The sequence below is a fragment of the Tachypleus tridentatus genome, chromosome 7 (assembly GCF_004210375.1).
Source record: "Tachypleus tridentatus isolate NWPU-2018 chromosome 7, ASM421037v1, whole genome shotgun sequence".
NCBI lineage: Eukaryota > Metazoa > Arthropoda > Merostomata > Xiphosura > Limulidae > Tachypleus > Tachypleus tridentatus.
Genome location: NC_134831.1, coordinates 137,857,104 through 137,873,151, shown reverse-complemented (window position 1 = coordinate 137,873,151; position 16,048 = coordinate 137,857,104). Strand labels below are relative to the sequence as shown.

The 16,048-nt window shown below is 33.5% G+C and overlaps 1 protein-coding gene across 2 annotated transcripts in view; it reads left to right on the top strand.

Annotated features, from left to right (window-relative positions):
* LOC143256700 (synaptotagmin-12-like) overlaps positions 1-16,048 on the top strand; it is a 53,195-nt gene that overhangs the window by 23,835 nt on the left and 13,312 nt on the right. For both annotated transcript variants that reach the window (XM_076514257.1, XM_076514256.1), the window contains exons 2-3: positions 1,172-1,440; positions 7,169-7,451. In XM_076514257.1, coding sequence (XP_076370372.1) covers positions 1,172-1,440; positions 7,169-7,451 — 552 coding nt within the window. The remainder of the gene's footprint in view (positions 1-1,171; positions 1,441-7,168; positions 7,452-16,048) is intronic.

Below are 16,048 nucleotides of genomic sequence, written 5' to 3'. Positions count from 1 at the left end.
TAACAACGTATTATCTTAATAATGTATTGGCTATGAATACTGCAGCCTTTCTTGGCTCCATTGTTATGACGTTAAGTTTCGTTAGACATTCTGAACAGAGACATACGACACTACGTTCTTTAAAATTTCAAATTACTAATAACATTAAAATCAAATATGTAAGTAAATATCCGAAACAGATAAACATTATTCATCTATAGATCTCTATTTACCAAATGTCGTTGATATGGTGTCTTCACCTTGCGTCAGTGCGTTACTCCGTTCCAGTTTTAGACTAGTACTACATGAAGTTTAATTTAAATGTATTTAAATAATTGTGCATTATTGATGAAAAATAAGCATGAGGACTAACAAATAAAAAATAATCCATTGTGTAGTTTTGTCAAAATTAGCTTAATCTATACCGTTATTGAAACCCACGTATAATTGTAAACTAAATGTTTGTGTTAGAACGGAAGTAATTGTTTCGAGGAATGAATATTCTGGAAACATGGGAGCCCGCAGGAAAAGGTAAGAGGAGGCATCTGCCTTCCCCTTTAATTTTACAAAAAACATTGCGCTTATTATGATGTAAACTCAGCATCGTAGTTAAACTGACTGTGTTTAGTAATTTTTCTTAAAATTGTAAATTTATTTTTGTGTTTAAGTACACGTAACACATATTTTTTAGTCTGTAAACATACGCTATAAAACGTAATCCCCTACACACATGTTGAAAATATTTCTGTGAACGCCCTTGTCTAGAAAGTCTGTAGTTGGTGTAAAAAGGAGAAGCAACTTAGCACATTTAATTAATTAATAGCTAATATTAATTGATTAATTAATAGCTAATATGTGTGTTGCTATGCGATTTTAACCCTAAAGGATTTGGTTATTTATTTTATTAATATATTGATCGCATCTTTTCTTGTATCATTCATGAATCATTCTGTTATGTTATTAATCGATACACGCTAATGAATCGAAAAATATTTACTAAATTATGTTGGTATTTTTTAGGTAATCAAGACAGAAATTACATTTCAATGGAAACAGTTACACATACGAAACTCACTGTTCATGATATTAAATGACAAGAACTCAAGTGCTGAAAATATTGAGCCACTTTTATCCAAAAGAAACAAAATAGCAGTGTCATTCTCTAACGAGGTAAACATTTTTGTCTATACAGGTGGCGTCTTGAAGCTAAAGCCTACAGCTGGAAGCTCTTTATGTAACACCTTATTGTTTTTCAAGTTTAAAGCTCGAAAAAGCATGGAAGATTTAGCTATCGCTGCTACACTTATAGGCATTAGTGTTGCAGTCGTAGCCTTTTTATATGGCATCTGTCGATTACTGGGCGGATGGACATGGCTGCGAACTTGGTTGACCGGAAATAAAGAAGAAACGGCTCATCTCACAAATAATGAAGATTTCAATGTGAAAGGTTATAATAATATGGTAAGTAGAATTGCCATTTTTGAATTTCGCGCAAAGTTACTCAAGAGCTATCTGCGCCAGCCGTCCCTAATTTAGTAGTGTAAGACTAGAGGGAAGGCAGCTAGTCATCACCACCCACCGCCAACTCTTGGGCTACTCTTTCACCAACGAATAGTGGGATTGACCGTCACATTATAACGCACCCACAGCTGAAAGCGCAAGCATGTTTGGTGCGACCGGGATTCGAACCCGCGACCCTCGGATTACGAGTCGAACGCCTTAACCCACCGGACCATGCCGGGCCTTCGTAAGTAGAAACTGTGCATAAACATTATAAAATCAAGTAAAGTCAGATAAACCATTGAATAAACTGAGATTACAAAAAAGTATTAAAACACACATAAAACATCTTTATAAAATTTGATCAAAAAAACGTGGAACATCCTATTAACTTGATCTAAAATATGTTTTTGAAGGTTGATAATGTCCGGCATGGCCAGGTGATTAAGGCACTCGACTCGTAATCTGAGGGTAGCGTGTTCGAATCTCCGTCACACCAAACATGCTCGATCTTTCAGCTGTTACAATGTTACGGTCAATTCCATTTCTCGTTGGTAAAAGAGTAGCCCAAGAGTTGGCGGGTGGTAGTGATGACTAGCTGCCTTACCTCTAACCTTACAGACGGCTAGCACAGATAGCCCTCGTGTAGCTTTGCGCGAAATTCAAAACAAGCAAACAAGGTTGGTAATATCTATTTGTATTTTCAATCTGAATTGCATCTTATATTACGTGACACATAGACTAAACGGCCAGATCAGAAACACCTAGAGTTAATGTTTGTTTGTTTTTTTAATTTCGCGCAAAGCTGCACGAGAGCTATTTTGGTTCGCCATTCCTACTATAGTTAGTAGCATAAGACAATAGGAAAGGCAGCTAGTCATCACCACCAACCGCCAACTCTTGTACTATTCTTTTACCAACGAATAATGGCACTGACCGTCACATAATAGCGCCTTCAAGGCTAATTGGGCAAGCATGTTTGATGGGACAGAGGTTCGAACCGGCGAGCCTGAGATTACGATTCGAGCACTCTAGGAAGTTTACCTGTCCATGTCGGGCCTATCTACATAATACATTTAAAAGGTAATATATAGCCATTCTTAATTTTTAAGTTGTTGACCGGAGGAAACCCGGCCAGTCATCAGCGCCCACCTCCAAAGCTAGGAACTAAGTGTAACTGTTAAAAATGTTAAAACTAAAATCACCTTAGACTTTCCTATCCCCACGTCTATATCTGTAACACTAGACATACCCAGTGAATAAAACAAAGCGTGAAACAATATTGTAAGGGAGGACATATCATGACCTAAAATCCGTTGTAAGCCTTGATAAAACAAATAATAACATATTATTACGAGCATCTGTAAATATTTGCATGAAATCAGCAAGTTGCCTCCATTTCATGTAAGTATACATACATATACCGTTGCATGTTGCATTAAGCACACCCATCTGTAACTTAGAACTGCTGACAAAGAGGAAGGAAAACCAAATTGTAACAGCCGCCGCTTACGTAACTACCTCAAACAGAATAACATGATTGGCTCTCATGGTTATTGTTTCCACGGTTTCACGTCATGACTCAAACCTTGGACCCTGATCTGCACGTCTACAGCCTGATACTCCTAATTATTATGGCGTACCTGGGCCTAAAATAAGCATTCGAAATTAAAAGGAAAGAACAAAATAAAATATACTGTTCTCATTGTTACAAGACAAAATTTCATCTTCTGTTTACAAAATCACACGCATGGAAAACTTAGAGTGATACTTATTGAATAATTCAACCACAATGGAGACACGTGTGTACAGTTACACTTCCTGTATCTATTTGTTTGTCTGTTTTGAATTTCGCGCAAAGCTACACGAGGGCTATCTGCGCTAGCCGTCCCTAATTTAGCAGTGTAAGACTAGAGAGAAAGCAGCTAGTCATTACTACCCACCGCCAACTCTTGGGCTACCTTTTTACCAATGGATTGCCAATCATATTATAACGCTCCCTCGGCTGAAATGGCGAGCATGTTTGGTGTGACGGGGACTCGAACCCTCGACACTCAGATTAACCACCTGGCCATGCCGGGCCTACCCTGTATCTATCAGTTAACATTTTCATCAAGCGTAGTGGCGTGTGTTGGCCCTCTGTTAGAGCTCTGACTTTTGTAGCTAGCAAGCTTGTTCAAACTCGTGCAATATCACAAAGTATTACCTGCGTTTTACATGTTGCGTGTGTTTATGAAAGAAGCGAGTTGGTTGACCGACTGCCTTCGCTTTAGTCAATAGTTTAAAATTAGGAGAAGGAAGCAATTATTCTTAGAAACTTCGCCATCAATACAAAAACAATTAACCATTAAGAAAACTGATTTTTAGTTTGCTCTTGATGCTTCCTTTATGCAAAGTGATTATTAAGTATTAGTTTTGGTCTAATAAAGTAGTTAAATACACAGTATATATAAATATATATACGATAGTACCGTTATACTTATATGACTGAAACTAATGCTCTCCGATAATTATGGATTTTTCCCTATTTTGCTAACACTCACCTGAGCGAAAGCGAATTACTCATTGTTTAACACTAATTTACTCCTGACTTTAACTGTTCTCACTTACACGCTAACAGAATCGACCGTTGTTTAAAACGAAGTTTCGTCTAGCCGTGCGAACATTACTTCTTATAATGTGTTATTAGTAAGATGCGTCCAAATGCGTCACTCCTGAAGATTTCACTGAATTACCATTGTTCCAGGCGAAGTAAGTTAATATTCAGCTGACGTAGTTTCCTAAGTTACGGAGCTGCAACAAGTAGTTACGTAAGCCTCGGTCTATTTAGCTAGAACACAAAATTGATATTTAAACTGCTTCAAAAGAATTTCGTAGAGAAGTTTAAAAGCAAAATAATAATGATATAGTACTGGATTTGTTTTTACCATTTGGTTTTCGGTGGTTTATTTTTCTTAACTACAGAACTTTAAAATAATACAGGATTTTTAACTGTTGAATGATACCTCCTTTCAAACTCATTACTCCACACTGTTGTAATAATCATAATATAATATGTACTTCATTACTCCGCACTGTTGTAATAACCATAATATAATATGTACTTCATTACTCCACACTGTTGTAATAATCATAATATAATATGTACTTCATTACTCCACACTGTTGTAATAACCATAATATAATATGTACTTCATTACTCCACACTGTTGTAATAACCATAATATAATATGTACTTCATTACTCCACACTGTTGTAATAACCATAATATAATATGTACTTCATTACTCCACACTGTTGTAATAACCATAATATAATATGTACTTCATTACTCCACACTGTTGTAATAACCATAATATAATATGTACTTCATTACTCCACACTGTTGTAATAACCATAATATAATATGTACTTGAAAGTCTTGCATTTCTTCTCCTTTTTTTTTTAACAGATCACCTTTTAATATACTAAGAATTTCGTGTGTTTTTTCTAATTCACGTATACTCATTGTACTCTTCTTATTTCAAGAATTTTTGTTTGTATTCATAGCAAAACGATTATAGAATCCCTAATTTCGAACAACTAGCCCTAGTTTTCTGTTAAAATTGTATTTTTCTTTGATAATTTATATAGTCCTGCTAGATTTTGTGTATTTTCTATTTAATTATTTGTTTATAGTTACGTACAGAGTTGCACAATGGGCTATCTGTGTTTTGTCCACAAAGAGTATCGAAACCAGGTTTCTAGTGGCACAAGTCTGCAGATATAACGCTGCACCACTAGGAATTTTTTGTTTATTAGTGTGGCGTTATTTTAAACAAACTAATGTGTATTTTTAATTAATTAATTTGTTCCTATAAATTACCTACTTTTTTACTCTCCAGGATGACTCATTTATTTGCGTTTCAGTTTAATTTATTGACATTTTGTTCTTTTTTCACGACGATGCCTTTGTGACAACAAAATATTTTTCCTGCGTAATACGCTTGCAGTGGAAAATTCACAGAGTCGAACCTTATAAAGTAAAAGCTAAAACGAGGAATTAATTTAATTACCAGATAGTTCTCAAGCAGTGAAAAGCCAGAGTACTTTAGTGCGCGTGCTGACAACCAATATCATTCGAACTCTTTACGAATTTTTCATCGACCATTTACGTAAGTCATGAAAACAATTTTAAAAACTTGTTCCTACTAAATCCCGTATACTGGGTGTTCGGAAAGTCACTGTCCACTTATATATTTATTAACAGACATGTTTCAATATAGAATACAGGAGATAAATATGAATGACAATTATAAACAATGTTGAAAGTGATCCCCGTTGGCATCGTTACAGGCCTGGATCCTTCTTATTTTGTTTCTAAACACCGCTATTAGTTGCTGGCTTGAAATAGACTGAATAGACATATGATTACAAAACTGCACAGTGACTTTCCGAACACCCTGTAGAAGACAGTAGGTTTTGTTGTTCACGTCTGTCTATACTTAGCTTGGTGTTAGGATACGTTTCTCAAGTAGAATCTGTATAACTTGACAAATTTCGTATTAAAACAAACCAAATTAATTCCTAAACTTTCTGTAGTTGAATGTTAAATAATTCAACCAGTTTCATATTAACACGTAAAGGTACATACATTTCAGTCTGTCATCTCTCTCACACACATCAGGCGAATTTTTTTGTTTTCCTCCTTTCGTTGAAATGTCTTTGAGTTTTCACTTTGTTTATCACAATGTTATATATATTTACTAAAATTCCCATTTATCATTAGAAGAGTCTTCACGATACACTTATCTTGCGTTTATGTTTTGCTTAACCACTCATTCCCACGTTATCTGTTTTTCTATCCAGTAGAGTAAAACAGTCTTTATATAGGATTAAAATACAGTCGAAAGGCAAAGATCATAGCACTTTACTAACGTTATTATAAAAGATTAGCGTTACTCTTTTCAAGCACCCATCAGACCTTTGTTATTCCGTCGGTTGTTCCATTCGAAAAATAACAGAGGATATAATTTCAAAGTATAACATGACCCATTAATGGAAATTTTCACTGTCTACTTTCACGCAGAATGCTCTATTTTAAAGAAATCTTTCCCAAGAGAAGGCGCACGTGATGCTATAGATGAATGACCCAGAATAATGAATTATAGAGCTAAAGAAATTTAGCCATTTCCTTGACAAAGTTTCATAGTCAAACCTCTATACACGTGTTGGAACAAATATTTTGAAAAATGATATGTAAACTTAGATTTTATTAGGTGGGTAGAAAACAGTTAGTGTCCGTACTTACTATACATGATCTCTTTACATGTTCATAGCACTTTCTTTTCTGTTTGTGCTCGCCTTCGTTAAAAATTTAAAATGTATTTACATGTGCACAATTCATATCTTTTAAATTTATTATTACATCTCTTTTGTCTTATAAAAAATGAAAACCTTTCTGAGCTGTTTCATTTTATCTGATCTTTACCCGATTTTTATTTTCCTATTACGTCATTCACGCTAAGACGTTTTCTAGTTTGATTGTAATGTTTATCAACAACTTTTAGACACTTTTCCTCAACTTGTCCCTTCTATAACTTTAAATATTGGTGTGTTTTATATATCTTCCGCTTTTGTAATACCTTGCTCTCCTTATTTTATTTTTCAAATTTCTGCTTTTGTTTAAAATTTCTCATCTCACACTCAGATAGAATCTGAATCTGACCTGGTGCTGGACACAAGTGGAAACTACAAACATTTCGACAACGTCACGAATGACATGGACGTAATTGACGAAATAAAGCATGCAAAAACCAAAACGGAATCAATCCCACTCGTGCCTCGTCCTCGTCCACGTCCTCAACCTCGCCAGTACTCTGCACCAGTTCTACTTACTTCCTCAGCGCCACCTACCGAAAAGGTTACCAGACATCCATCTATTGGTAACGGAGAGAAAACTGGCACAGAACCTGATTTACCTGATGCTTTAGGTAAATACTGATACATTATAAATATCTCATTCATTAAAAAAAAAGGTTTTATTATTGTCGTGTTATATTCAAGTATTATTATTATTATTCAAGTAATATTTTTCGAGTATGTTTATATGATAACAACATAAAGTTGGACAGAGAAATTAAAGGTAAATGTTAAATAACGTTTGGTCGTACATAAGTTTTAAACTCAAAGTATTAAGATATCTTCTATTGGAAGGGAAAATACATTAAATGAATGTCACTACAGTCTTCCCTCGCTAGTACAGCGGTTTTTATTGACTTACGACGCTAAACTCAGGGGCTTCGATTCCCAACGGTGGACTCAGCAGGTAGCCCGATGTGGCCTTACTACATGAAAAAACACACACTCCTCCAGTCTTCTTCAAACCACCAAAACAGGAAACTTAAAGTCACATCGCTAAAGACAATAATGGTATATTGTTAACGATATATTTCATTGAAACAGCGTACATATATCGTAGGAGTTTAGATAAGTGAAGAAATATGTGTTTTGTATATTTTTATAGCAAAGCCACATCGAGTTATCTGCTTATGTTGTAACTCAGTAGACTTATCGCCGTACCAGCAGTGGACTTAAAGAAAGAGGAACGGTATCAAATATAAGCGCAATAACGTACAGTTTCTCTTGTCAGCGCTTTTGTGTTTCTTGAATTTCGAGTGTGTTTTTTTTGTTCCTCAGAATGTCATAACATTAATAAACGTCTGTTATTTCACGTAAAGATTCTCCTGGCGAGTAATTTACGAAATACGCGAATTGTTATTGCTAACACCATAAAACCTACAGAGAAAGTAATATGGCTTTAGTTTTAGATACCTAAGTTTATTGAAGTAGGTGGTCCATTAAATTATGTATCTTTTCCCTTTTCCTTTGTTTCTTAGAAGAAACAACAAAATTATTCAGCTTTATACACACATAACAGGAATTATGTACCTGAAGATTATGGAATAACAAGTTGACATAACATTACATACTTGTTGTCACTGTTTTCTAATAGCTGTTTCTTATAGGATTAAAATAAGCCAAAACCGTCATAAAAGAAGAGTATTTTGTGTAACGTATTCTAGAAAATCTAAAAAATCAACCAGAATGTCGATACTGTTCGTGTTAAATTTATACTGACCATTACCAACTCACTAATCTGAGGTAAATGATCTTAACTCTCTACGCCTTAACTCAAAAAACGATTACTAGTTAACCTCAAGGTATGACATTTCGTTGCGTGTTGGAAAGGCCACTGAAGACACGGCCTCGAGGACTGATTTATTGAACTTTAGACAAACAGCAAATTAAAAACATACATTGCCTTTAATTTTAATAAGTTACTCAAAATACGAGAAAGTATTTAGGATATAATGGCTTAACCAGAAGGCCATCTTTGTCTTTTGTCTCCCTTGTGGATCAGCAGGAAGTTTCTGGATAGCTCAATGTGTGGCTTTGCTTGAAAAACATCTCTCCACTTATATATATTTATATCTTTATGGACATTACAGAACAGACATACGATGATCATGCAGCAGTTTTTAAAAACGATATCTATAAAAACATAGCGTCCTCAGAGCAATTATTAGAAATCACGTCTATAAGAGCCCAGATACGACAGATACTAAAACCGTAATTATAGCAAAATTATCTTCATACATCAGCCATTAGAAACCGTATCTATAACAGTACGGTGTACATACAGGAGCTATTAAAACCACATTTATACTAATGCAATGTTTATAGAGAAATTAGTAGAAACAGTATTGTGTTTATATAGCATTTATTGGATATCCTACTTGTAAAAATATAGTTTCTATATCAATATTATTAGATACCTGACCTTTATAAGAATAACACCTTACCTGTAACAGTACAGTGTAACAGCTACTAGAAACAGTGTCTGCATTGTCTTTCATTTGCTGACTCAAGTTGCGCTGATGACCTCTTATTAGACGAGACTGTGGTCTACAGAAGTGGTTACAGCCAATCAAAGAACACATTAGGATTCTACATCACTGATTTGCTTTTCAATTTTACCTCTGGTGAAAAGAAATATCTAATATATTTAACGTACGTATAATATTTATAATAATATGGTGTTTCTGCCGTATTTGTTATAAACCGTATATGTAACAGCTGTGTTTCTGCAGTAGTTTTTTATAAACTTCAGTTCGAGCTATATTTGTGAGAACTACACTAGTGTTCTTCATTTCATCAGTAAGAGATTAAAGGTCATTGTTCAGACCACAACTCTACGTTTTTAATACACAGTTTAAACCTATTTTTTATTGTTGAGCCTACTTAGTTATTTTGCAAAATGTTGTTGTGTACAGTTAACAGTGTTTGGAGAATTTCCATGTTGAATGCATGTTACAGCGATCTCAACTCCTTACATGACATTATCAATTGTACCTTGTATTAAACTTCTCTCGATGTGATAACTGAGCAGACATGCTGAACTTGAAGAGCAAAGAAACAATTTTACCAATTTTGTAACGGGCCATTAGTGCTGATTTTCTTAAGTTTAAAGCCTCCTATTGTTTGTGTAATTACAGACGAACCAAAGGATTAAATAAGAAAGTGAAATAAAAATCTCTGGTTAAACCATATAGAAAAAAGATCGAAAACAAATGATGAAAGCGAATTAAGAAGCAAGTGTGTTCTGGTGTAAACAGTGCACTTCAAAAAAAATAAGTGATTGTTCTGGGTGAAGATTCCTGGTTACAAATTCTGCCCTTTCATCCTTCACACTAAACTCATTGTTATTAATCCATCAACAATAACAGGCTTAAAGACGAAACGCTGAGAAGCCAAAAGTAAACAGCATTTGAAGTGCCGGTAACAACTAGAATATACAGAACAGTTACACAGTCTCAGTATTATATAAAGAGATATTAGGAAACAGGTGCGTGCATGTCCTTATTTTATTATAAGAAAAACGTGAAATGACTAAAAATAATTTCATTAGTTAAATAAAATACGATACTGTTTTTTTTATATTGGATTATCCACATACAAATAAGATGTTTAACTCATAACTGTCAACACGCGATATCTTTCTGTCGAACTATTTCTCATGATTTTGCGGGAAAAAGAACGAGACTTGGTTCTTCTGAGTTACTTTCTTTCCCAAAATAGAAAATATACCAAAAAATGTTATGTAAATCGTATGAGTAGTTTGCCCTGTTGTCTTTAGAAATCAGGTTTAAAGTCTCTATAGCGTATGGCTTTAAACGTTTTCGCCGCATGCCTTTACTTACTGCAGTGTTACATCACGTATGTAAATGTAACACAATATTCCTCACGAGGGGATAATAAAACACGATGGGAACTGATAGGGTACAACAAAGAAACTGCTTATATATAAAAGCCTTTCAGGCGATAGTAATTTGAATGAAATATGTCGTCGCTAATGGCTTAAGCACGTATAAAATGTTTCATGTAGATGTTACTAGTTTCAAACTCAAGTCCAAGACTGAAACCCAGTTTCAGTCGTCTCAAAACTTCTGTCGATTTGATTTTTTATTATATATTGTAGCCTAAAAGCACATAGATCTATTAGTATATTATATATTGTAGCTTAAAAGCACATAAATATATTGTTTTATTATATATTGTAGTCTAAAAGCACATAAATATCTTGGTTTATTATATATTGTAGCCTAAAAAGCACATAGATCTCTTGGTATATTATATATTGTAGACTAAAGTCACATAAGTCTTGATATATTATATATTGTAGCCTAAAAGCACATAAATCTTTTGGTATTATTTTTCTTTTCCTCACCAATATCTGGATGCACAAAAATTATCATAATAGCTTAAAATCATAAATTGTTTCTTTTTCTTATCTAAATCCTCTCTACTCTGTCGCCCTGTCAGTTGTTGTTCACAATTAAGCACAAAGCTACACAATGGGCTATTTGTGCTCTGCCCACCATGGGTATCGAAACACGGTTTTCAGCGTTGTAACTCCGCAGACATTCCACTGAGCCACTAGGGGCCGTCCTGTCAGTAAAACTGTAAATTAGTTATTACAATAAAGCGTTAAGTAAAATATTGCACATTTAGCATTTGCTATCTTAGATATTGTTTCACGTCCAAAGTGTTCGTAATTGAGTTCCATTATTTCATCAACGTGCCCATGTTGATTATTCCTGGGTAATCAAATAAACTGAATTAATTAACATACAACGATCATAATTATTTTTATACAAACAAGTGCAGTATTTGTTTCGTGAGTCTCGAATTTATAAAGTGTGATAGAGTTTACAACCATGGTGATGTTTGGTGATAAACGTAGAAAACATGTATAGTAAATGTTTCTTCGTGATCACACACAAACTTTACCAATATATTTGACCTCATTATGAGCTAAAAATGTCGTTTTTGTGCCTTCGTAGGCTGTCTAGAGGCAACAAAATGTTTACCACGTAGTTTGAAAGAACGATACCGTTCGCTTTGTTTAATTTACTAACAATCAATATTAATTATAATTAGTATGTTTACTCGTTTCCGATTTATATGATATTTGTATTACATTTTAGTCTCTCTTAAAATTATTTACTACTAATATTGCCATTGATGTGTAGGTACCGCATGTGTCAGGTTATTTTTCCTTTTTCTCTTTTTACAACGGGTCCGGTATGGCCAAGCGTGTTAAGGCGTGCGATTCACAATCCGAGGGTCGCGGATTCGAATTCTCGTCAAACCAAATACGCTCGCCCTGTCAGCCGTGAAGGTGTTATAATGTGACGGTCAATCTCACTATCAGCTGGTAAACGAGTAGTAACCAAATAGTTGGCGGTGGGTGGTGATGACTAGCTGCCTTCCCTCAAGTCTTACACTACTAAATTAGGGACGGATAGCGTAGATAGCGCTCGAGTAGCTTTGTGCGAATTTCAAAAAACAAACTTTTTACAAATATATTTCTAAAAATGTGGAGGTTTGGTTATTTATACTGCCAAAAACTGACTGGTTGAGAGGGAAACTTACAAATCCAGGGTTCCGAAGAAGTTGTTATTTTTCAAGAAGAGTTTAGTTACAGTTCAATTACTTCAGCTATTGTTTTACAAACTACTTCAGTTGTTGTTTTACAAACTACTTCAGCTATTGTTTTACAAACTACTTCAGCTATTGTTTTACAAACTACTTCAGTTGTTGTTTTATAAACTACTTCAGTTGTTGTTTTATAAACTACCTCACTTGTTGTTTTACAAACTACTTCAGTTGTTGTTTTACAAACTACTTCAGTTGTTGTTTTACAAACTACTTCAGTTGTTGTTTTACAAACTACTTCAGCTATTGTTTTATAAACTACTTCAGTTGGTGTTTTACAAACTACTTCAGCTATTGTTTTACAAACTACTTCAGATGTTGTTTTACAAACTACTTCAGCTATTGTTTTATAAACTACTTCAGTTGGTGTTTTACAAACTACTTCAGCTATTGTTTTACAAACTACTTCACTTGTTGTTTTACAAGCTACTTCAGTTGGTGTTTTACAAACTACTTCAGTTGTTGTTTTATAAACTACTTCAGTTGGTGTTTTACAAACTACTTCAGTTGTTGTTTTATAAACTACCTCACTTGTTGTTTTACAAACTACTTCAGTTGTTGTTTTACAAACTACTTCAGTTGTTGTTTTACAAACTACTTCAGTTGTTGTTTTACAAACTACTTCAGCTATTGTTTTATAAACTACTTCAGTTGGTGTTTTACAAACTACTTCAGCTATTGTTTTACAAACTACTTCAGTTGTTGTTTTACAAACTACTTCAGCTATTGTTTTATAAACTACTTCAGTTGTTGTTTTACAAACTACTTCAGCTATTGTTTTACAAACTACTTCACTTGTTGTTTTACAAACTACTTCAGTTGATGTTTTACAAACTACTTCAGTTGTTGTTTTATAAACTACTTCAGTTGGTGTTTTACAAACTACTTCAGTTGTTGTTTTACAAACTACTTCAGTTGTTGTTTTACAAACTACTTCAGCTATTGTTTTACAAACTACTTCACTTGTTGTTTTACAAACTACTTCAGCTATTGTTTTACAAACTACTTCAGCTATTGTTTTATAAACTACTTCAGCTATTGTTTTACAAACTACTTCAGTTGTTGTTTTATAAACTACTTCAGTTGGTGTTTTACAAACTACTTCAGTTGGTGTTTTACAAACTACTTCAGCTATTGTTTTACAAACTACTTCACTTGTTATTTTACAAACTACTTCAGTTGGTGTTTTACAAACTACTTCAGTTGTTGTTTTATAAACTACTTCAGTTGTTGTTTTATAAACTACTTCACTTGTTGTTTTACAAACTACTTCAGTTGTTGTTTTACAAACTACTTCAGTTGTTGTTTTACAAACTACTTCAGCTATTGTTTTACAAACTACTTCAGTTGTTGTTTTACAAACTACTTCAGTTGGTGTTTTATAAACTACTTCAGTTGGTGTTTTACAAACTCCTCAGTTGTTGTTTTATAAACTACTACAGTTGGTGTTTTACAAACTACTTCAGTTGTTGTTTTACAAACTACTTCAGTTGTTGTTTTACAAACTACTTCAGCTATTGTTTTACAAACTACTTCACTTGTTGTTTTACAAACTACTTCAGCTATTGTTTTACAAACTACTTCAGCTATTGTTTTATAAACTACTTCAGTTGTTGTTTTACAAACTACTTCAGCTATTGTTTTACAAACTACTTCAGCTATTGTTTTACAAACTACTTCAGCTATTGTTTTACAAACTACTTCAGTTGTTGTTTTACAAACTACTTCAGTTGTTGTTTTATAAACTACTTCAGTTGTTGTTTTACAAACTACTTCAGTTGTTGTTTTACAAACTACTTCAGTTGGTGTTTTACAAACTACTTCAGTTGTTGTTTTACAAACTACTTTAGTTGGTGTTTTATAAACTACTTCAGTTGGTGTTTTACAAACTACTTCAGTTGGTGTTTTACAAACTACTTCAGTTGGTGTTTTACAAACTACTTCAGCTATTGTTTTACAAACTACTTCAGTTGTTGTTTTACAAACTACTTCAGTTGTTGTTTTACAAACTACTTCAGTTGTTGTTTTACAAACTACTTCACTTGTTATTTTACAAACTACTTCAGTTGTTGTTTTACAAACTACTTCAGCTATTGTTTTACAAACTACTTCAGCTATTGTTTTACAAACTACTTCAGCTATTGTTTTATAAACTACTTCAGTTGGTGTTTTACAAACTACTTCAGCTATTGTTTTACAAACTACTTCAGCTATTGTTTTACAAACTACTTCAGCTATTGTTTTACAAACTACTTCAGTTGTTGTTTTACAAACTACTTCAGTTGGTGTTTTATAAACTACTTCAGTTGTTGTTTTACAAACTACTTCAGTTGGTGTTTTACAAACTACTTCAGTTGGTGTTTTACAAACTACTTCAGTTGTTGTTTTACAAACTACTTCAGTTGGTGTTTTATAAACTACTTCAGTTGGTGTTTTACAAACTACTTCAGTTGGTGTTTTACAAACTACTTCAGTTGGTGTTTTACAAACTACTTCAGCTATTGTTTTACAAACTACTTCAGTTGTTGTTTTACAAACTACTTCAGTTGTTGTTTTACAAACTACTTCAGTTGTTGTTTTACAAACTACTTCACTTGTTATTTTATAAACTACTTCAGTTGGTGTTTTACAAACTACTTCAGTTGTTGTTTTACAAACTACTTCAGCTATTGTTTTACAAACTACTTCAGTTGTTGTTTTACAAACTACTTCAGTTGTTGTTTTACAAAGTACTTCAGTTGTTGTTTTACAAACTACTTCAGTTGGTGTTTTATAAACTACTTCAGTTGTTGTTTTACAAACTACTTCAGTTGGTGTTTTACAAACTACTTCAGTTGGTGTTTTACAAACTACTTCAGTTGTTGTTTTGCAAACTACTTCAGCTATTGTTTTACAAACTACTTCAGTTGTTGTTTTACAAACTACTTCAGTTGTTGTTTTACAAACTACTTCAGTTGTTGTTTTACAAACTATTTCAGCTATTGTTTTACAAACTACTTCAGTTGTTGTTTTACAAACTACTTCAGCTATTGTTTTACAAACTACTTGGAATTAAAATACATGATACAGGTTTATAGCGTTGCTGATCCCTTATTTGTTTTAGAATTTTCGCAAAGAGCTACATAAGAAACTATATATGCATCGCCATTTGTAATTTTACAATAAAAGATAAGAGGGAAAGAAACTGGTCAGCAAAATCCACCGCCAACTTTTGAAACACTTGGATTTTATCGCTACTCTTATAATGCACCCATGATCTCAAAGTTTGGATTAACAGTCCGAGCATCCGAATTACTGAGCCAATCCCAGCCATTTATTAATTGTCCAAAGTCTTTAATATTAATTAAGTCGACTAGTTTGGTTTGTTAACAGACAAACAAAAAGGAATACAATTTGATGTTTTTATTACTAATATGACATATACACACACACATATATATATATAGTTAGTTATCACCATTAGATTCCATCATGAAACATAGGGCCGCAATCGCTTGCGGATTCTTCAACAAGTATTTAAGTGAGTAGG